The 23,540-nt window shown below is 40.5% G+C and overlaps 1 protein-coding gene across 3 annotated transcripts; it reads right to left on the bottom strand.

Annotated features, from left to right (window-relative positions):
• Nucleotides 1-12,396: 12,396 nt before the first annotated feature.
• On the bottom strand, nt 12,397-20,197 carry LOC114258276 (apyrase 2). 3 transcript variants are annotated; one of them, XM_082890732.1, is made up of 10 exons: nt 18,348-19,301; nt 18,047-18,175; nt 17,871-17,927; nt 17,685-17,777; nt 15,124-15,329; nt 14,756-14,844; nt 14,020-14,289; nt 13,190-13,404; nt 12,901-13,090; nt 12,397-12,791 (listed from the first exon to the last, which is right to left on the bottom strand). In XM_082890732.1, exons 1-10 carry the CDS (start codon nt 18,660-18,662, stop codon nt 12,676-12,678), a joined length of 1,680 nt encoding a protein of 559 aa, XP_082746858.1. In that variant the 5' UTR covers nt 18,663-19,301; the 3' UTR covers nt 12,397-12,675. The 3 variants fall into 3 exon arrangements, with proteins under 3 accessions (XP_082746858.1, XP_082746859.1, XP_028053992.2); XM_082890733.1 differs by having other exon boundaries at nt 14,020-14,280; XM_028198191.2 differs by lacking the exon at nt 14,020-14,289 and having other exon boundaries at nt 18,348-20,197.
• Between the last annotated feature and the right edge of the window lie 3,343 nt (nt 20,198-23,540).

Here is a 23,540-nt window from a genome sequence, read left to right as displayed (position 1 = left end):
ACCCAGATAGACTGAACACAGCAGTTCAAGAATTTGCTGGGGCACAATGGTAATTTGGCTCAACTCTGATAGTTACGCAGAATAAATTGATGAATCTGCTCTTGCCCCAGCAAGTTAATGAACCCAGATGGACTGAACACGGTAGTTCGGGAATTTGCTGGGGCACAATGGTAATTCGGCTCAACTCTGATAGTTACGCCGAATAGATTAATGAATCTTCATTTGCCCTAGCAAGTTAATGAACCCAGATAGACTGAACACGGCAGTTTAGGAATTTGCTGGGGCACAATGGTAATTCGGCTCAACTCTGATAGTTACGCCGAATAGATTGATGAGTTTGCCCTTACCCCAGCAAGTTAATGAACCCAGATAGACTGAACACGACAGTTCAGGAATTTGCTGGGACACAATGGTAATTCGGCTCAACTCTGATAGTTACGCTGAATAGATTGATAAATCTGCCCTTGTCCCAGCAAGTTAATGAACCCAGATAGACTGAACACGGTAGTTCAGGAATTTGCTGGGGCACAATGGTAATTCGGCTCAACTCTGATAGTTACGCCGAATAGATTGATGAATCTGCCCTTGCCCGAGCAAGTTAATGAACCCAGATAGACTAAACACGCCAATTCAGGAATTTGCTGGGCCACAATGGTAATTCGGCTCAACTCTAATAGTTATGCTGAATAGATTGATGAATCTGCCCTTGTCCCAGCAAGTTAATGAACCCAGATAGACTGAACATTGCAGTTCAGGAATTTGTTGGGGCACAATGGTAATTCGGCTCAACTTTGATAGTTACGCCGAATAGATTGATGAATCTGCCCTTGCACCGGCCAGCACTTGAACTGGGACGCCGAAAACAGTTAGTTTGTGGCGTGAGGCTTTTGAAGTTTAGCATTAATGATATCGCCTCGAGGGTGCTGCCCCCGTAAGGAATAGATAGGATGAGTGCTTCCTGTACGTAGCTTCTATTAATGTGCTCAGACTCAACAACTCAGTCCAGTCCGTTGAGGGAGGTTAGACAAGTGCGAATGTCAAATAGACTATTTCTCAACAGCAGAGAAGAGGGGAGGACATGGGCTAAGCTGGAAGGAGAGATGAACCAAAATGACGAACCTATACACGGGAAACAGGATTTCGAGGGAGCGGGAGAGACGCCAGTCCCCTCGTCGTCGAAGTAGGTCACCTAGGAGGGAAAAGCAGCAACGGGGCAAATCCCCTCAGTCCCACTCCGGAAAAGAATCCGATGCGACACCGCGTTCGTTAAGTTTTGCGATCTTTGTGGGGAACAGACCAATGACAGAAGCAGATTCAATCGTTCGTGACCCAAATGTGGTAGTCGAGTTCGCTCGACAGATTTTTCCACCTAAAGTCCAGCAGTCAATGGTAGGTCGACAGGATTTTGAAGGGTTTCGAGAAGGCGTTTATGGGGCGGTGAAGGGGCTGTACACCTCCTATGAAATCGGCATGTGTCTTCGTAGCGCACGACGAGCTATAGAGCAGAGAGACGAACGCATTCAAAGCTTAGAAGCTCGCGCGAAGAAGGCTGAGCGCGAACTAAGGAAGGTCAAGACTGCCGAGTCACAATCGGCCGGCCATCTTAACCTGGTCGTGGAGAAAAGGGTGACCCAGCACCTAATAAGTCATGTGATTGCCGATTGAGATACGGCTAGCATGTTTGCAATTAAGACTGCCAAGTCCAGGGCCTATGAAAAAGACTTTCATGACGGCCGAAAGGTCTGGATAGACAAGACTCGGGAAAAACTTGCCGAGGAGGTCTGCCGATGTGAAAATCGTGAATTTAAACACAGTTGGATCAAAGCACTTCAAGCCACGGACGCTCTCCGGGCACCAGGCGTTGATTCGACGTCGCCGCTATATCAAGGTCATCATTTTCCCTTTTCCACCTTCGAAGTCGAAAAGAGTGATGATGAGGGAGATGCCGAATAAAAGTAGACATCGTAATGCTCAAACGCAGACTGAGTGCAAATTATGTATTTATTGGTTAATTTAATAAAACACTCTGTTTTAAATGTTTGCATGTTTTAACTTATGCTTATACACTTTGTGCCAATCGATCAATTTAATGAAACATTTCATTTTGAATGCTTGCACGTTTCAACTTATGTTTATACACTTTGTGCCAGTTGATCAATTTAATGAAACATTTCATTTTGAATGCTTGCATGTTTCAACTTTCGCCGTGTATCGAGATAGCCACGCAAGATGCTCCGACTCCGGAGTCTTATTCGGCCCAGGCGTGACCTGCTCAGATGGGGCTCCGAATTCAGAGGCTTTTTTATCTTGGCCAATCGTGAGATCCATGAAGAACGCTCTGCATCCGAAGTCTTTATTCGGTCCAAACGTGTCCTACACGGATGGGGCTTCGAATTTAGAGGCGGCCAATCGTGGGATCCGCGCAGGGCACTCCGAATTTGGAGTCTTTATTTGGCCTAAACATGACTTACACGGATGGGGCTCCGAGTTCGGAGGCTTCTTTTTTGGCCAATTGTGAGATTCACGAAGGGCGCTTCGAATCCGGATTATGTATTCGACCCAACTCTAAATTTGGAGGCTTTTTAATCTTGGCCAATCGTGAGATCCACGAAGGACGCTCCGAATCCGAAGTCTTTATTCGGTCCAAATGTGACCTGCACAGATGGGGCTCCGAATTCGGAGGCTTCTTTATCTTGGCCAATTATGAGATCCAAGAGGGGCACTCCGAATTCAGAATCTTTTTCGGCCCAAACGTGACCTACACGGATAGGGCTCCGAATTCAGAGGCTTCTTTATCTTGGCCAATTGTGAGATCCACGAAGGGTGCTCCGAATCCGGAGTCTTCTTCAGCCCAAACGTGACCTGCACGGATGGGGCTCCGAATTCGGAGGCTTTTTTATCTTGGCCAATCGTGAGATCCACGAAGGGCGCTCCGAATTCGAAGTCTTTTTTGGCCCAAATGTGACCTGCACGGATTGGGCTCCGAATTTAGAGGCTTCTTTATCTTGGCCAATCGTGAGATCCACGAAGGGCGCTCCGAATCCGGAGTCTTTTTCGGCCCAAACGTGACCTACATGGATGGGGCTCCGAATTCGGAGGCTTAATTGGGCCAATCGCGATATCCACGAAGGGCGCTCCGAATCCGGAGTCTTTTTCGGCCCAAACATGACCTGCACGGATGGGGCTCCGAATTCGGAGGCTTCTTTATCTTGGCCAATCGTGAGATCCACGAAGGGCGCTCCGAATCCGGAGTCTTTTTCAGCCCAAACGTGACCTGCATGGATGAGGCTCCGAATTCAGAGGCTTACTTGGGCCAATCGCGATATCCACGAAGGGCGCTCCGAATTCAGAGTCTTTATTCGGCCCAAATGTGACCTGTACGGATAGGGCTCCGAATCTGGAGGCTTCTTTATCTTGGCCAATCGTGAGATCCACGAAGGGCGCTCCGAATTCAGAGTCTTTTTCGGCCCAAACGTGACCTGCACGGATGGGGCTCCGAATTCGGAGGCTTAATTCAGAGACTTGAATTGGATTTCATAATGAAAAAATAGGAGACTTTGCATTGCAAAAGTGAAATCTGTACATGGTGAATCATTTAAAAACAAATATCATGCCCCACAGGTCGGGTTTAATGATAGAATTTACGTAAGTGTGTTGAATTCCAAGGCCGTGGCAGACTTCTCCCAAACATGTCATTGAGTCGATATGCCCCTACTCCGGCGATTAAGTTGATCTGATAGGGGTCGTCCTAGTTAGGACCCAATTTTCCATCAGCCGGATTCCTAGCCGCTAGAAGCACTTTCTTCAGGTACAACTCTCCTGATGTATAGCGGCGCAGATGAACACGTTGATTATACGACTTAGCAAGCTGCTGCTGGTACCGTGCCATGAATGCAAGGGCACGATCTCTTCATTCTTCAATCAGAATCAAATCCAAGGCTAGCATCATGTCATTTTGGCCCATATCAAAACTTCTGATTTGAAGGTTGGGAGGCCGATCACCAAGAGGATGATTGTCTGCGTTCCGAAGCACAAAGCGAACGGTGTCTCCCCAGTGGACTGCCTCGGAGTAGTGTGATGAGCCCATAACACACTCGGCAATTCTTCGACCTATCTGCCTTTAGCTTTCTCCAACCTCTTCTTGATGCCGTCCAAAATAGATTTGTTGGAGGCTTCAGCTTGGCCATTACTCTGCGGATAAGCCGGGGTGGAAAAATAGGGTCGAATTCCATACTTGCTGCACAGTTCTCGGTAGACACCGCAATCAAACTGGGTGCCATTGTCTGAAATAAGTGCTCTTGGAATGCCAAATCGCGTTATAATATTTCTCCATACAAAACGCTTCGCATCAGTATCTCAAATGTGCGTTAGTGCCTCCGCTTCCACCCATTTTGTGAAATAATCTGTTGCGACAATCAAAAATCGCTTGTTGCCCGGGGCGTAAGGCAATGGTCTGACGATGTCAAGTCCCCATTGGGCAAACGGCCAATAATTAGTTATAGAGCTTAACTCTTCAGCAGGTGGATGGGTTAAGGGAGAAAACTTCTAGCACTGTTCACATTTCTTCACGTAACATTTGACATCAGCTCTCATTGTCGGCCAATAATACCCCTGCCTCACAGCTCGATGGGCCAAAGAGCACCTGCCAGAATGGGCACCACAGCTACCTTCATGTATTTCAATCAGGAGTTCCTCGACTTTATCCGGATGAACGCATTCCAAGTACGGCCCAGAAAGGGATTTTTTGTAAAGCTTTTCTTGCGGATCCAAGAAGTATCACAGGGCTTTGTTTCGCAGCTTGTGTGCTTCTTTCTTATTCGACGGGAGCTATTTGGAAGATAGGAATGCAGCAATGGAGTCCATCCAACTCGCACCTGATTCTATGACATTGATCTGGACTTCCTCTGAAGGGCCAATGCTCGGCTTAGGGATGAAACCCATTTCAATTGTCCGTTTAATCTCCGAGTTAATGGCGGAGGCTAGACAAGCCAGGGCGTCTGCATGTGTGTTCGGATCATGGGTTATTTGGTTCAATTCATGATAAATTTTGCCAACAAGGAATTTGTCGTTTTCATGTAAGCAGCCATACGGTCGTTTTTGGTCGCGTACTCCCCCTTTAGTTAATTGATCACAAGTTTTGAATCACAAAATATAAGCAAACGCTAAGCACCCAGGAGATGTGCGTTTCGCAAGCCGGTTAGCAGGGTTTCGTATTCGGCCTCATTGTTCGATGCTTCGAAGCCGAGTTTGACGGCCTGCTCAATTATTGTTCTGTCGGAGCCATGATCACTACTCCAGCTCCACTGTCGTGTTGATTGGTCGATCCATCACAGTACAACAGCCAAATGTCCCCAACATAAATTCTCCAGTTCGGCTTAGGTTGAATTTGATTATACTTCAAGTCGACAAGGCCTCTAGTGAATTCGGCAACAAAGTTGGCAAGCACTTGACCCTTGATTGAGGTTCTAGGTAGAAACTGAATATCGTACTGGCCGAGTTCAAGAGCCCACTTTGAAACATGCCCTGACGCTTTTGCACTGCGAAGCACTGCCCCGAAGGGGGTAGTCCGTTAGTACCCCGATGGTATACCCCTGAAAGTAATGCATTAGTTTTCTTGCTACCATGACGAGGGTTAGGATGAGTTTTTCCAACAGAAGGTAACGTGTTTTGGCGTCAACCATTGCCTTGCTCACATAATACACTGGTCGTTGCTCCCCAAGCTCTTCTTTTAACAGTACGGTGATGACGGCCCGGTCAGAGACTGCTAGATATAAAATGAGCGGGTCACCTGCCGAAGGTGTTGTGAAGAGTGGAACTGATCGGAGGTAGGTCTTCAAACCGTTAAAAGCGGTTTCGCACTCAGAGGTCCATTCAAAAGCCTTACCCTGCCGTAGGGTATGAAAGAATTGTCGGCAGCGATCTGTGGAACGACTGATGAACCTATTGAGTGCGGCGGCCATCCCTATCAACTTTTGAACCTCCTTCACCAATCGCGGGGAGCCGAGTTCCAAGATTGCTGTGATTTGCCTCGGGTTGGCTTCAATTCCTTGGTGGTTGACAATATAGCCAAGGAATTTGCCGGATCCGATCCCAAGTGCACACTTGGAAGCGTTCAGCTTCGTTTTGTATTTGCATAAAATGCCGAATGTCTCCTCCAGATCAGCTAGATGAGTTTGCTCTTCTTTGGATTTAACCACCATATTGTCAATGTACACTTCCATAGTACGGTCGAGTTGCTCCTTGAACATGGCGGTGACTAGTCTTTGGTAAGTTGCCCCTGCATTCTTCAGCCCAAAAGGCATAACCTTATAGCAATAGGTTCCTCTTGGGGTGAGGAATACAGTTTTGTCTTGGTCCTCCAGATACATGGCGATTTGATGGTAGCCTCGGTAGGCATCGAGGAAGCTCATACGTTGATGACGTGTCGTGGCGTCTACAAGTTGGTCAATTCTAGGGAAAGGAAAACAATCCTTGGGGCAAGCTTTATTTAAATCGGTGAAGTCCACACAGACACGCCAAGTCCCATTTTTCTTCTTTACCACCACAGTATTCGAAAACCATGTAGGATCAGTCACTTCCCGGATTGCCCCAACATCAAGTAACCGGTCAACTTCTTCAACAACGACAGCAGTGTGTTCTGCGGCTGACCGCCGGTTTTTCTGAATAATCGGCTTACATTTGGGGTCAACATTTAAACGGTACTGAGAAATAGATGGATCTACCCTCGGGATCTCATACGGCGACCATGCGAATACATCAAGGTTGCCGAGTAAGAAGGTAATTAGCTGCTGCCTGTCAGTTTTATTCAAGGAGGTGCCGACCATGAAGAATCTGTCAGGGTCCCCGTCAATTTCAACTCGATCCAGGGCTTCTGTGGCCTTTTCACTTAGGAGCCGTCCAACATCGTCGAGGCTCTCGTGATCTGGCACCTCAATAGAATTCACCTCCAGCTCTCTTGGTGTCTTTGCGGCGAGAAAATAACATGCTTGTGCCGATTTCTAGGAACCACGGATTTGTTCAATGTCGCGTTCAGTCGAGAAGCAAAGCAGTTGATGATAGGTGCTTGGCACGGCATGCAGCCAAGTTCGTTCCATGATAAGATTATACGTCGAAGGCAGGCGGGGGCTGTCAGCAGGCTCTATATCATATGAATAACTCCGAGCAGAGGTGAATCCTGCCATAGGGCAACTGTTTTAGTTGAGTTGTTCTTTTGGACGTGTTGCTAGAGTCAACCGTCTTGTACCAACTCCTCAAGGTGATCTTTCAAAGCATAGCAACTGTCGGTATCATGACCATGATCTTTGTGATATTCGCACCGCCTATCCCGTCTTCTCGTGTTGGGAGGTCCCACCATTTTTGGACGCCATTTAAAGAACAGAAGGTGTTGAACCTTAGCCATAACCACACTGATCGGCTTCGATAACTCTGTGTATTTCTTGTCGACACGCCTTGCATGTCTGTTATCCACTTAAAGCTGCTCATTAGCTCGGTGTAGACATTGGTCATTTGATCGGCGTGAATCCCGCCTTCTATCTCGTTTAGCCTGATTCCGTGATTCAGGGCTCCGTGGTGGTACAGCGTTTATTGGCTACACAACTTCAGGCGGGGCCGACTTAGTTGCTTTATGCCCGTCTTTGACCCGAAGGGCATCGTATTCTACTTTGCAGTATTCCTTAACTTTTCTTATCAACGACCAGACCATTTTTAGGGGTCGTCTAGTCAAAGAGCTGCGGAGGGCACTGTCTGGATGTAACCCCATCTTGAAGGCGGTGATGGCCATGTAGTCATTGCAGGCATCATCTACTAGATTAAAACATTCCCAATACCGTGCCGAATACGCACGAAGGGTTTCCCCCGGTTGAATTTGCATTGCCCACAGAGAATCGGCTTGTTTCGGCTGGACCTCATTAGTGATGAACCTTGCCTTAAAGGATTTTTGGAGTTAGTGGAAGCTCTTGATCGATGCCGGCTCCAATTTATAATACCACCTAACAGCTAGTGGTCCCAAACTGTTCGGAAATATTCGACACATGAGGGCCTCGTCGTCTGCATGAAGCATCATGGCTTGCTTGTAATGGCGAATGTGATCAGTGGGGTCTGATTTACCATCATACAAGGTGAATGACGGTGCTTTGAACTTTTCAGGTAGCACTGCCCTTGCAATCCGTCGTACAAAGGGGTCATGTTGATCCTCTTCATCTGAATCATTTCTTCTTCACTTCTTCCGTGCACGCGGACTTCTCTCAGAAGAACTGGAGATGTCGACTCGTCCCTTCTTTGAAGATTCTGGGGATGATGAGTCAGAGCCACTACCACTATCATGTCTCCGAATTCGAGATCGTCGACCATCCTTTCTCAGAGGTTGTCTCGGGTCTTGGTGCGCGGCTTGTTAGGATTTTTCCACTTCCAAGGCCAAATCTTGTCGAAGGCGCTCGTTCTCAGCCATCATGTTTTCCAACCTCCGTTCATTGTGCTTCGCTTGCTCCATAATTGCTTGCATTGCCTCATGTGCTGATGTCGTAGGTGAATCGAAGTTCAAGACCCTTCTTGCAGTAATATTCTCTGGCCCAAGAATGTTGCTTGGAGTGGTTTCGTCTTGTAGTGTAGGGTCACCACCAACTACTGGAGGATCTTCCGTCACGCCCGCCATAGATGTGCTTGAGTATTTCCACAAATGGCGCCAATTGTGGGGAAGTGGTCCTGAAAAGGAATGAACACTCCGGTCGAGGGTGCCGGAATTAGCACTCCGACGGATAAGTCAGTATATACTCTCTCGATTGCTTGTATCTTAAGTTAAGCGTACTAGTTCTCACATACCTCTCTTTTGTTGTTGTTCTTTTATTTATATTCACTCCTAGTCCTCAGGATAGGGCCTACTATTAATCCGTCGTGTGATTGCTCACTCGGTCCTTCTTTCGTCATATTACAACTTCCAATCGGCCCCTCATTCAACGACTTTATGGCCGACTAAGATATTCGGCATCCAGAACCTACAACATGGGGGCGAGTATAATATGTACCGATTGTCTAAATGTGTACTCGGCCTACCTGCGTTCACTATTAATTCGGCTCCCACAGTGTTTTATTATTATATTTATTTGACATTATTTAATACAAAATTAATATGATGTATATGATAAACATACGGTTTGAATTGCTTATATCCTTTAATTTTATCTATATAATGATTTCATGTTATATAAGAATTTAATAAATGTTTATCATTCATATATCATTAGAGAAAGAGCTTATATGTTTAAAAGTTGTGTATCGTTTACTCTAATGATTTAAGATTCAAAACTTCAAGAATAATTCATTTGATATTTGTTTTATACTGTAATGATCTTATGTTTTGATATTTGTTTTATACTAATGTTTTTTTTGGAATTGATCTTATGTTTTGATTGAAGCTTGAAATGTTTGAAAATGTTTGGAAATGTTAGAAATGTTTTTCTTAATGAAGGGTTGACACCCTTTGTTAGGATCGCCACTAGGAGAAGCTAGGGTCGCCACCATGATGCAAATTCAAAAGAGAAAAATAAAATTTTAATTAGGGTCGACGCCATAACAGCAAGTGTCGACACCTTGAGATAGAATTTCAAAATTCTACACTTGATTTGAACGTCTCCAACGGCTATATTTGCTCTCCAACGATCATATGAAGATAAGGGATTATAAATACAAGATCCACACTCATCTATAAGTAAGATAGAGAAGGGGGTGATCAAAAGAGAAGAAATAATTTGTGAGCTTTATTTATTTTAAATCCAACTCTTGAGAAGTTTATTGTTCTAAATGCTTTAAACATTTTCTTCTACAAATCATTTGTAAAGAGTTGTTATACCCGTGAGCTTTATTGGGTGTGTTTGAGAGAGAAACACTTAAAAGAGATTTTATAACACCAAAACTGGGGCTGTTTTAGTGTGTTTATTTTGGGAGATTTTTTGAACAAAATCCTTGTTGTAAAGGTCTTGCAAGTACCAGGTAAACTTGCTCATGTAAAGCTATTTGAAGAATAGTGAAAATACTCGATGTGTAGCCTTAAAGAGTGGATGTAGGCTTGGGTTGAAACCGAACCACTATAGATCTTGAGTTTGCTCTCTCTCTCTCACACATTACTTTATTATATCTCTTACTTATCTTTCACACACACATTATTGCTTATTTTGTATGTCTTTTAATATCTTATATATGTTGTGCATATTATTTTTATTGGGTTAATTATTTTAGTTTTTATTTATCAACCTAATTCACCTCCTCTGAGGTTGTCTACCTGGGATAACAATCTCAAATCGGCACATCAAATTAGAAATCATCAAATAGGGTAATCCTTGATTAGAGTGATAGGTTGGGAACTTCGGACATCTCAAGTTGGACGTTTGTCTGAGCCAACTCTTTTGTCCGAACATTAACAATGGCAAGCTTTGCCAATGTAGGAACTTAAATGTATACCATCAGCTTGAAGAATCGGATGCAAATTACTAGCAATGAGGAAAAAAATACTGCCCAAGCTCACTTTTTTCTTGAGCATGAAACGCATTTGAAGAGTAGCACCACTCGTTGAACCCCCTCCTGTCTTGCTGCCAATGCCTTCATACAGGCCTTGACTCAATGATGAACTTCCCTTGCCTGAATCACTTCCAAGATTGGTAGCCCATGGTATTGCCTGGCTTTGCTCCAGTGGAATGGCGTTCTTGACCATATCTTCATCCATTCTATCTTAATCACTATTCTTGAGATTTTGTAAAACATTGTCCCAGTCAAATTGGAAATCATTAGATAGGGTATCATTGGTTAGAGAGATTTCAAGTGGGTCGATATAAGATAACAAGTTTGATGGTTGCAAACATAGTCAATTATCGTGATTTGAGTCTGTCCATTGCAATCCCTTTACATTTTTCTTCCTCTGATAAGCACCCTGTGGTCGGAGCAGAGTGCAGAAGAAAGTCCTTTTTCGACATAGTTACAAACCACCCAAAAGAACAAAGGAAGGAATATCAAGAAACAAAGGCAAATCCCAACAAAGTAATCAAGTCATACTTACAACAGAAACAAAAATGACAAGAAGCCCCACAATCACAAGTTCACAACACAATCAATAAAACCAAATACCACCAACAACGACAAGCCACCCCAATCACAACACAACCAATAAAAACAAATACCACCAACAGCTGAAGAGATGATCAGAGAAAGGAAAAGAAAAAAAAAAAAAAAAAACACAATAAATAGGTCCCGAGATGCTCAGCAAACCACAACCCAAAATCTTGATGAAAGTCTGTCAAAAAAGTTGTTGAAATCCAGAGGACGAGCTGGGATTGGGATTGGAGGAAAAGAGATGGGAGGGGGGAAGGATTTGCAGAAAGTAGATGCCTGCCTGGGTTAGAGTACAGGAGACTGGTAGGGGGGGGGGGGGGGTGTGGTGATGTTGCGGGTGTTTGGGTTTTGAGGAAAGGGACTGCTGGTGTAGAGGGGAGGGGAAGACTGGTATAACAACGCAGAAGGAGCCGAAGCCGTCTCAGTTAGTAATCAGAACATACCGTCACTTACTCCCCCTCCCCAAGAGAAACATAAAGTAAGATTGAGAATCTGACACTTCCAGGAGGTTTTCGTTGGAAAACGCAATCCAGAGTTCACTTCAGCCCTCCTCTCTATGTAAAAGTGAAATGAAATAAAATGTTTATTATCATCCTTTTTAGTGAACCAAATGTGATAATGAACATTTTTTTCTATTCCATCTATTCCACTTTCATTCCAACAAATCAAACAATACCTTAAGGTTATCCTAGTGAAGCTTAGGAATATCCCTTCATTCCTTTCCTTCTTTGACCAAGCAAGATGTTGCGGGTGTTTGGGTTTTGAGGAAAGGGACTGCTGGTGTAGAGGGGAGGGGAAGACTGGTATAACAACGCAGAAGGAGCCGAAGCCGTCTCAGTTAGTAATCAGAACATACCGTCACTTACTCCCCCTCCCCAAGAGAAACATAAAGTAAGATTGAGAATCTGACACTTCCAGGAGGTTTTCGTTGGAAAACGCAATCCAGAGTTCACTTCAGCCCTCCTCTCTATGTAAAAGTGAAATGAAATAAAATGTTTATTATCATCCTTTTTAGTGAACCAAATGTGATAATGAACATTTTTTTCTATTCCATCTATTCCACTTTCATTCCAACAAATCAAACAATACCTTAAGGTTATCCTAGTGAAGCTTAGGAATATCCCTTCATTCCTTTCCTTCTTTGACCAAGCAAGATGGAAATGTAAATTCCTTTCCCCAATTCTTCTGAGTTTGCTACCTTCTACTTTTTTAACCTCTCCTACCAAACATGACGTAACGCAATCTATTTTACCAATTCATATAAGAATAAAATTAAAAATTAACAAGAACCAAAAGAGAGAGAGCAAAAAAAGAAATCTTAAATTAAATGGTATCAGTACTTTAGCCATGCAAACTAAATCAATAAAATGCTTTTGGTTATAATCAGAAAATTCTGTAACTAAATTACAAACAAAAACAAATGAAAAACTATGATTTCTCGTTATTCCTCAAATTAACACAAAATTAATTTACCTATTAAACTTGATACTGAGCTCAAACAGAACAACTTTTCTGCCAGATAAGAAACAATGCCACCAAAACTGAACCAATCAATTAAACGAACAATGTGATTTCTGGTTACTTCAATGATGACACAACATCAATTGCACTGCCTAATGGCCATGCCGCTTCAACTAGGGAATTTTGATACTTGACTTTCTTCACCAATGTAATCTCTTGCCAGGGATTTAGGCCTGTCCAATAGCACCAGCAATCAATGTCCAGAAATCACAACTTTTAAAAATGACTTCCACAATTATGACATATGGACTTGACAGAAGACTTAAATCTGGTATAACTTACCAAACCCGTCTACAAGCAATGTGAACTGGTACACGAGATCCATGCACAAATATGGCAGGTTATCTTCTTCCACATGTGGATATGCAAATTTGGCATCCTCGAGTTTTGTTTCACACGCACGCTTAGCCTCATTCTCGAAATCCATAGGACTTACTTTGGCAACAGGCACATTTGGATCAACAAAGCCAGCCTATATGTGGAACACTCTAGTCAGCATTCCTTTTGAAGCCATAAAATATATAAATTTGATAGTATTCCTCAAACATTAAAAGCAAGGAATGATTAATACCTCGGCAGCCCTATCGAAGAAAAATGAAGCAACAAATAGATTCTTCTGTCCATCCCCACCTCCACCATTCCATACCCCACCAAACGTGCACTTCATATGTGTACATGATTCATTAACTTTGAGAGCCTTAGAAGCTGCTGTCCTACATTTGTGCATGCTTGAACCAGAGGGAGAAGCTGATGCTGGGTAAGATGCTCCTCCATAATTGTAGGATCCTTGAAAGAAAGCATACATATCTTAGTGTTTTATTTGCTTGTCCAGCAACACAGTAAACAAATTTGTTATCTATGTACATATATAAAATAAAAAACAGCACTTGAAGGGAAGTGAAGGAGCTCTCCTCTACTGCCAATCAACAGAGATCTAATAATAATCGAAGAACCAGTTAAAAGCATACTTCAGTTTGTAGACTGGAAGTATAAATTTTGGTTCATCTACTTCATGATATGGCTATACAAAGGCACCAGTTCATAGCTGTCATGATGACTATAATGTACGGCAATTAGCTATAAGCGCACACAAACTTGGTTACTCTTTTTCACTTGAAACAATTTTGAGTAATGTATTCTGTGAGGATCTGCGTCCTATTCTATGAAGCATGGACACGTCAAATTTGATGCCGTGGCAATGTCGGACACGGCGACACGCCGGGGACATGGCGACACGCCGGGGATACGTACGGGTGTCACTAGTTGGCATGTCCTTTTAATTTAATTATTTTTTTGCAGAAGACAAGGCGGAGACACGCGTGTCCACCAAATCTGGACACGCGTGTCCAAATCTGGACAAACAGAAGAGAAGACGAAGAGTAAAGGAGAAGAGAAAGAAACCTGGTCGGCAAGAGGATCCTGATCGGCGACTTCGAACCAGTCGACTTCGATGACCTAGAAAAAAAATCGACTTCGATGACCTTTGAACCAGTCGAACCAGTCGACTTCGATGACCTTCGAACCAGTCGATGACCTCCATCCAGTCGCGTCTCTCACTCGATAGCCTCTTCGACCAGATCGTGTCTCTCGCCTTCTCGCCTTTTCGTCTTCTCGCTCTCTCTCTCTCGTCTTTTCGCCTTCGCTCTCGCCTTTTGGCCTCCTCTGTCTTATCTTATACATATAAGTGTATAGAACATATAAGATATAATACTTATAATATATATAATATATAATGCTTATATTATAACACAATTATATTATAACACATATTTTATATTTTATATATTTATACATATTAATAAAAAAAAATACATATATAATATAAAATAAAATAAATAAAAACACATTATTTAAAAAATAAATTAAATAATTAATATGTATTAAAATAAAAATATTTATAAAAAAAAATTTTGCCGTGTCCCCCGCCGTGTCCGTGTCCTCATTTTTTAAAAATTACCGTATCCGTGTCCGTGTCCGTGCTTCATAGGTCTTATTTACAAACATACTGTGCAGCTCTACATCACAAGAATCTCAGCAACAACAACAAAAAAGAACACAGTAAAAATGTGAAAGATGAGCAATTGTACCATTTTCAACACAACTTCAAGCCTTATCAAACTAGAAGAATTGAACATACCTTGATACCCGACCAAGATGCACGGGCTGCCAGAATTTTCAACCTTCAAAATCTCAGCTCGGGCTGCTAATAAGCCATAGTGCAAGTAACTGAACATGAGATGCAGAAACTGTATTAAGTATACTTATATTTACAAATGGTATTTTGATCACCATAACCGATATTAGGATGTTACCATAAGATCAAAGAGAATTTTTAAGAAAAAAATCATTTGTAGACAAATGAGAAAATGAACCAATTTATTAACATAAAGCTGCTCTTTGGCTTTTAACCCACTTCCCAAAACACCCCATATACTACACAAACAAAAGTCTAACCACATCGTAATAAATGGGTAGCCTAATCAATTCATCAAAGAAGAGACAAACCTGTGAACATAAAGGTAATATTTTGTTCCCTTGAGATACATTTCCTTCACATACGAATCCTCTCCATCTGACATCCTTGGAGCCTTTCCAGCATGTGTCTCTGAGATAGCATATGCCATTTGTACAGATCCACCTCCGAGATCAACTACACCAACTGTATTTGAGTATTTTTTACCCAAATTCCCCAATAGATAGTTTATGGTCACCTGCACAACAATACGCAATTTCAAACAATTTCCACACACGCCTGCTCAATGGTAAAGATTGCATCCATGCGTTAGAACCACAAGTTACATTGTAAAAACCACATAACAAGCTGATTGATGCAAAATAATCAATGATAGTGCATATGCCAAATACCTATGTTATATGGACTCAGATAGGAGTATGGGGTGCAGAAACATGTCCAAATGGCAGACCTTCATAAACTTAAATTTTAGGATATAGAGATATAAATCTAAAAATGGATATGGGTACGGGACATGCCACGGACACATATATTGCACATTGTATAATATTCTATAAGATTTTGTAAATTATGTAAAAATGTACTTGAAATTAAATAAAATTTAGAGAAAATATAGAATTTCTGTCTCATCCATGTAAGAAGCTAGAAATATTTTTTTACTAGTGAATGCAAAATTTTCTTCTTCGAACATTGTAAAATATAAATTGGGTGCGAGGGTCGAACACATATTCCACACCCTTACCCTTGTCATATCCGGTGGACACGAGTATTTGGGAAAAATAAAAGAGTCCATGTAACATTGCCAAATACTAAGAAAATGTGTTTATTGTGAAGCAAAGTCCCACATTGCTTGATACAAAAGTAATGAACAATATATAATCATGAGGGCACCCTTGCCTAAGACTGTGTAACATGCTATCAGAGTTGAAGTACTAGGGATGGGTAGGGTGCAGGTCCCTAGCCTGCACACAACTAGTATTACCGAGTGAGCACAATGCGCATGAGATGAGGTATAAAGTGAAGTCCCACATTGCCTAGCTACGAAAGTAATGTGCAATATATAAACATGAGGGAACCCTCACCTTAACAGATAGCTTTTGAAATTGAATTTTACCCAAGACCATGTAACAATTACGTCATTAAAAAAGTTCTATATATATATATTGATAAGTGTACCAAAAGGGGTGAACTTCCAACAAAAACTATACAAAGACCAAAAGAGCTCAACATGAAAGTTGAACTTCCCTATAGAATCTACAAGGTAAAAAAGAAAATTCACAACAAAAAAATTATATCAAAAAATGAAAACTGTACAATAAACACAATTTGAACTTTCCCTACTCTATTACTTAGTGCATCTATTCCTTTCTCCCTGTAAGCAACACATGAGAGAGGCGCCACCATCCATGCTTTCCTATTCCTCTTTAGCTTGTATCCACCTCCCCAACATTCCAATAACTTAAGAGCAATAGACCACATTACCCAATGAACATCAAAAGTAGACAAAAGAAGACTCCATAGCTCCCTAGCAATATCACAATGAATAAATAAAAGGGCTTTACGTATTCTTTCTTACATATCAACACTGTACTTTTGTTCCTATATGCATATTTCATGTTTCCTATCTACATTCAGTATTGTCAACAATTCTTAGGATTCACAATACCTTTGATCTGTGATTTCAAAAAATAGAAAAGCTGATGTTCCTTGAACAACTACACCATAAAGCAATGCCAATACCAAAAGAATTTGCACCAATTCCACATCTAAATTGTGCAATGATCAACAAAACCAGGAAGCACACACCACTAACTAAGAGACGAATGAATAATCCTTAATTTTTGCAATTAGGAAAAAGAGATTGGGGAAAGCCATGCTCAAAACACAATCACCACACTGGGCATCATGCTGAAACCTAATCAACTGACCATTCAAAACCAAACAATTGCTGCTGCTGCTGTTGTTGTTTCTATATTCAAAGCGACACCAAGGTAAAACCTCTTACTACTGAACGAATCCCCTAAATTTTTCCATTTTCTATACTAGAGATATGACTAAATTTATATTAGTAGAACTAAAAAAATATCCAAGCCTCTTAGAGATACTCATCTACTTTTGGAGTCAGACGACTCACAACCCCTACCCCTTAAGAAATACAAAAACACTGAGGCCATGTTTGATTCACAATACTAATAGTGAGGTATTAATAATCCTATCAAATTAGTGTGGTATTAACTATCTCACCCCTACCCCATTACTAATTATCCTACAAATTTGTTGGATTAATTATCCATTGGATTAATAGTCCTAAACCAAATGTCAAAACAAACATAGGATGGTTGGACCCACGGATTAATAATCCTAATCCCATACTTTAATCCTTCCAATCAAACATGCCCTGAAGGATCAAGATGAGAAGTAAGAACAAACAAAACTCACATTGTATTTAATACAGACCCTTGTTTACTTATGAGAAAATAAAGAGAAAAATGTGTAACCATTTGCACATCATGTTCCACATAACACAGCCAGCAGTGAAAATAAATAACACAAATAAAGAGGAGGCCTAATCCACCAACACATAAACACATACCCACTGATAAGCACCTTCCTGAGCCCCATCCAATACTGTGACCCAATCAGCCTCAGATTTCAAGGTGCTTCTATCCTTCAAAAAATCCCTGACCTTTGGAATGTAAAAGTTTAAATCCACATAAGTATGAATAAACTACTTAATAATAATAACAATAATACAAACAGAAGAAAGAATTAAGATTACCGCTTGCAAAATTTGATCGGGTGCATCGCCTTGCAATTGCCTCAGACCTGCAGTGGCCTGAATAGAAATCAACTAATCAGAACTGACAGGCATAAACATTATATCACACTAGGGTATTTCAATGAGTTCTCAGTACATAAAATTGTGGAAGCCAGACAAAAATGCAAATTACTCACCCCAACTCTAACTGGAGTCTTGTGCCGCAACTCCTCTGGGACAACATTCTGGGCTTCCTCTAAAAGGGACTTGAGAGAATTTGCAGCAGCCTTGGGATCTTTCGCATATGCACTCAGACCTGGTTTTAGCTACAATACAAAAAGTGACACATGCTATGATGAATTGAGAATAATTGAGAATTGGGAATAGCAGAGCAGAGCAGAGCAGAGCAGAAAAAGAAAAATAAAAATAAATAAATAAATAAAAGAAAAAGAGAGAGAGAGAGAGAGAGAATCAATGATGTTTGTTTTATAATTATACCTGTAAGAAAAGCTCAAGATCTTTGCCAATAGGGACTAGATCCAAGTGTTGGTCGAAGCAAAAAACGTGGACACGGCTGCCAGAACTGCCGGCGTCGAAGATGACAGCGTAACTCCGGGCAGCACGGGCGAGGGGGAAGTTATTGGGAGAGAATTTGCGGTTAGGAAAGGAGTCGAGGGAGGGAGAACGGGTGGGCATGAGAAAAAGGACGAAGGAGATGAGGAGGAGAGGGACCGAAATCACCAGGATTACGCCTCTGAAGCGGTGGATCTTGTCGGAGAGAGACTCGTGCTGCCTGGTGCGCTTCATCAGCATCTTGTCCAGTTGATCCAGTGATCCCGACGACGACTGCCCCTCCAGGAGTTCTGCAGCCGATGGTGATCTGTACCGGATCTGACCGTTTCCGGCGGCGGCTGTAGCCTTCAACGACTCCTGTACGGAATCCAGCTCTTCTTTATTCTTCCCTCTTTTCTCTTTTCAAAGGAACAAAAACTCAAAAATACTCCACTCCAATCCAGATCGATCGATCAATCAATCAATCCAACAGAACACAACAGAATTGAATTTGTCAACATTACCAAAAAGAAAGCAAGAAAGAAAGAAAGAGAAATTCCTTGTGTGCGAAGACGATGATGAGAGAGGAGAAACAAGACTTATTAGATGGGAGTCTCTCTCTCAGTATGGAATGCCGTTTTGTTCAGAGGCGTTCGCTGTCACTGCTCTCTCTCTCTCCTCTTTCACTCTCCTCCTCCCCCTCCACCACGCACGGCTATAGCCAATTCAAAACTGATCGGTCCATCCGGCATGCGTTGTATCATAAGGCCGTGTTATACATCATACGCCATGTTTTTTTTTTTGTTTTTTTTTTTTTTTTTTTTTCAAGATTGGGTAAATTGCACTTTACGCCTTCGGGCTGGACCAAAAATAACACACGGTGCCCTAAGAGTTGACTCTGGACTCAACCGCTCCGTTTGGTTTCTAGAATTGATTGGAGAATTGATTATTTTAATTTATTTTTAAATTTTTAATTATTTTAATTTGGCCAAACTTAGGTGGTGTTTGAAAAGAAATTTTTTTTTTTTTATTAAAAGAAAAATTGGTTACATTTTTTATTAAAAGAAAAATTGGTTACAAAATTAAAAAAAAATAAATCCAAACAAAATATCACATCAAATCTCATAATCATTTAACTTTTTTCTCTCACAAACATGGCATCTAACTATAAAAAAGTCAAACTATCCTTTCAAACATAAAAAAAAATTTCTCCAATAATATCTTATAACTAAACAAACCCAAAAAACAACTCACTTCCCAAACATCCACTTAATCTTTCTAATTAAATTTAGATCAAGCTCCGAACGTTCTAAACTCGAAAGTCCAACATTACAAGCAATTGATCATTCAATCAAGTCCATCATTTAGGCCAAGTTTGAGATATTGAAAAAAAGTTAAAAAGTCAAAAAGTTATTCAAAAAATTAAAAAGTTAACACTATTCACAAAAAGTCAATAATTACGGCTGCACAATTTTCAATCCTAATTTTCTTTTACAAATCAATTTTTACAATTTTTTAATACATATTTTTTCATAAAAAGTCAAAAAATTAACCCAAACATCTATATTTTTTTCCTCAATTTTTTAATCTAAAAAGATAAAAACTACACTTATTTAAGACACCTCAAATAACCCCTTAAAATTGTACACTCCTAATAAGAGATGTTTACCTTAAGTACCTCTTTTCTCTCTTGTTCAAACTTTTTTTATTCTTCTTCCTTCTTTCGTTACTCTCTCTCTTTATGAAAACCACCACCATTCACTATGATGGTCAAGTACCGCCTCCACAATTCATCTTGCAAAATATCTCATATCTATCCAAGATCCAAGTGCTCTTCCTTTATACTATTTCACTTTCATATAGTATTTATGGAAGGATCTGTGAATCTATTCCATTGAATGATTAAATGAATTCATCACTGTACAAGTGTATATATACACATTTATTCAATATAAGAAATAATCACCTAACTAATCCTAACTGTATAACCAACTAACTGAATCTTGTTATTATATTCTACTCTCCTACAATCATTCACATTATTGTAACTGTTAGCAAGTATTTTAATATTATAATGATCTTCCGAGCTCCAAGATAAGTCTTTGCCTAGTCCACCATGCTTATCCATCCAAAGTAATACAAGATAAAGCCTTGCAAAACTTATCCCTTAAGTCTTCCTAGTCTTGGTCTTTGTCTCCTCTTGCTTATCCATTCCAAGACTTGGAAGTTAAGCAATCCAAAGTCTTCTCCAAGTCTATCCTATCTTATCCACCTTGTCTTCCTAGATAAGCTTTCTTCATCTTGGTCTAGTTTTTTTGTTAACTTCTCCACTAAGTTTTCATTTCCACATATATATATATATATATATATTGAACTTTGTCATATAAAAAAACAAATAGACACGAGGTGAAGAAGTTTTGGTTGTTTGGTTATGTCTTGAGTGAGATTATCAGGCAAATAAAAAGGGTTTGTGTGATAAAGTTTTGGGTTCAACCAATTTTGCAGTATTGGTGAACCATACGACTTAGTCAGGCTGTTGTATCCTGGGGGGGACAAGTCAAGGTTTTTTTGCTGCACCGGTGTGAGGCTTTGCCTAACCACAGAGGGCTTGAATCTCCTTAAAGAGAGCAAGTTTCCCGCGCCTCAGCCCTGATAATAAGTTATTGTAATTTTATTATTTGTATTTTCTGGTGTGTTATTTGTAATTATCACCAACAATTTTAAGGAGATTCAAATAGCAAAAGTTCATGGAGCCAGTACTGGAGAAGCCCAACGAGAATACCGGCGATCTCAACAAGCCCTTTCGGTTCAAGGGAGCTCATTCCAAGAGATGGAAAGGCAATGTGCTTTTCTACCTCAGTCTCCTCAAGGTGGCTTATATCCTGACCGAGAAAAATCCAAACAAAGTCCCCACTGAAGAGATGACCGACGAGGAGTATGCTACTCATCTTGAAAAAATCAAAAAGTACAACACAGATGAGTATAAATGTCGATACTATCTTTTGAATTGTCTTTCAGATCAATTTTATGATTATTATGATACTACTTACACCACTGCCAAGAAAATTTGGAAAGCCTTGCAGAACAAATATGACACTGAAGAGGCAGGTGCTAAAAAATATGCTGCAAGTCGTTTTTTCCGCTATCAGATGATAGATGGAAAATCAGTGGTGGAGCAACTTCAAGATTTTCATATGTTAGTAGCTGAAGTTAGATCTGAAGGCATCAAAATTGGAGACAATCTTGTTGTAGCAGGTATTGTTGACAAACTTTCATCGTCTTGGAGGGAGTTCCAGAAGTTGATGCGTCACAAACAAAATGAGACGTCCTTGGAGACTCTAATCACACGAATTCGGGTGGAGGAGGAAGCACGAGGACAAGATGCGCTTATGACACAAGAACATTCCACTGCAAAGGTAAATTTAACTTCTGGAAATACTTTACCTAAAGGTCGATTTCATAAAAATAGTCATTTGAAGCCAGTTAAGAAAATTTGGAAAAATGCTGGAAGGCCACAAATAAAAATTACCCGAGGCAAAAGAAATGGAACCAAGAACCCCCTTTACAAGATCTGACAAATGTGACATGTTTTGTGTGTGGCAAAAGTGGGCATATTGCTCGAACTTGCAAATTTCGGAAACAACTGTCTCGACCACAGGCTAATGTTACCGAGGAACCATTTGTGGCTATGATCACAGATATTTTTATGGTTCAATCTGTAGAAAGGTGGTGGGCAGACTCTGGTGCCAATAGGCATGTCTGCTATGATAAAGATTGGTTCAAAGATTTCACTCCTTTTAATGAGGAGAGGACCGTTATGCTTGGTGACTCCAGTTTAACCAAGGTGCTTGGGTGTGGGGATGTTGAGCTGAATTTTACCTCTGGACGTGTGCTTGTTTTAAAAGATGTGTTGTACACACCGTCCATGAGGAAAAATTTGATGTCGAGTTATTTGCTCAACAAAGCTGGTTTCAAACAGACTATTGAATCTGATCAATATGTAATCACTAAAAAAGGCATATTTGTGGGGAAAGGGTATGCCTGTGATGGAATGTTTAAATTAAATGTTGAGAATAAGAAAGCACATGTTTCTGTTTACATGCTGTCTTCTATGAATTTTTGGCATGCTCGTCTATGTCACATTAATAGCCGATATGTAGGAGTCATGAGTAGTTTAGGATTAATTCTCAGACTAACAAACAAGTTTGAGAAATGTGAAGTTTGCAGTCAAGCAAAAATAACTAAAAGGCCTCATAAAAGTGTGGTGAGAAATACTTAATTGTTAAAATTAATTCACACTGATTTATGTGAAGTTGAAGGAATTTTAACACGTGGTGGAAATAGATATTTTATCACTTTTATTGATGATTTTTCAAAATACACTTATGTATACTTGTTAAAAAATAAAAGTGATGCTTTTGAAAAATTTAAAGAATTCCTTCTTGAAGTTGAAAATCAATTCGGTAAAAAGATTAAAAGGTATAGGAGTGATAGAGGCCGGGAGTATGAATCTTTTGGATTCAACTCGTTTGCTCAGTCTTTGGGAATAATCCATGAAATTACTCCACCATATTCACCTGCATCTAATGGTGTAGCAGAAAGGAAAAATAAAACTTTAACTGATTTAACAAATGCTATGCTAATTGAAGCAGGTGCTCCTTCAAATTTGTGGGGAGAAGCAATTTTAACTGCATGTTATGTTATGAATAGAGTGCCACATAAAAAAATAAAAGTTACACCTTTTGAGTTGTAGAAAGGGCATAAGCCAAATTTGAGATATTTGAGGGTTTGGGGTTGTCTAGCTTTTGTTAGACTTGTGGACCCTAAAAGACCTAAATTAGGTGTGAAAGCTGCCACTTGTGCTTTTCTTGGATATGCAACAAATAGTACGGCCTATAGATTTTTTGATATTGAAAACAAAATAATTTTTGAATCAGGTGATGTAATTTTTCATGAAGAAAAATTTCCTTTTAAATCTAAAAATGGTGGGGGTCAAAATTATCAAGAAAATATTTTATCTGAAACTGATTCCTCTACTCCTCTTTTACAAAACCAAGATACTGTAGTTTTTAAACCAAGAAGGAGTAAAAGAGCCAGATTAGAAAAAGATTTTGGTCCTGACTATCATGTTTTTAGTGT

The sequence above is a fragment of the Camellia sinensis genome, chromosome 10 (genome assembly GCF_055761805.1).
Source record: "Camellia sinensis isolate YWXY chromosome 10, ASM5576180v1, whole genome shotgun sequence".
Taxonomy (NCBI): Eukaryota; Viridiplantae; Streptophyta; class Magnoliopsida; order Ericales; family Theaceae; genus Camellia; species Camellia sinensis.
Note: the sequence above shows the minus strand (reverse complement) of the source record. Positions and strands in the feature narration are given on the sequence as shown.

What these genes read in the sequence shown, in the direction of transcription:
- LOC114258276 (XM_082890732.1), bottom strand. Translation starts at nt 18,662, where the DNA reads ATGCTGATGAAGCGCACCAGGCAGCACGAGTCTCTCTCCGACAAGATC. An exon ending in CCGATCAAATTTTGCAAGCG is followed by an intron (nt 17,778 to 17,870) that starts GTAATCTTAATT and finishes TACATTCCAAAG; the next exon opens with GTCAGGGATTTTTTGAAGGA. An exon ending in AGGAAGGTGCTTATCAGTGG is followed by an intron (nt 15,330 to 17,684) that starts GTATGTGTTTAT and finishes ATTGTTGTGCAG; the next exon opens with GTGACCATAAACTATCTATT.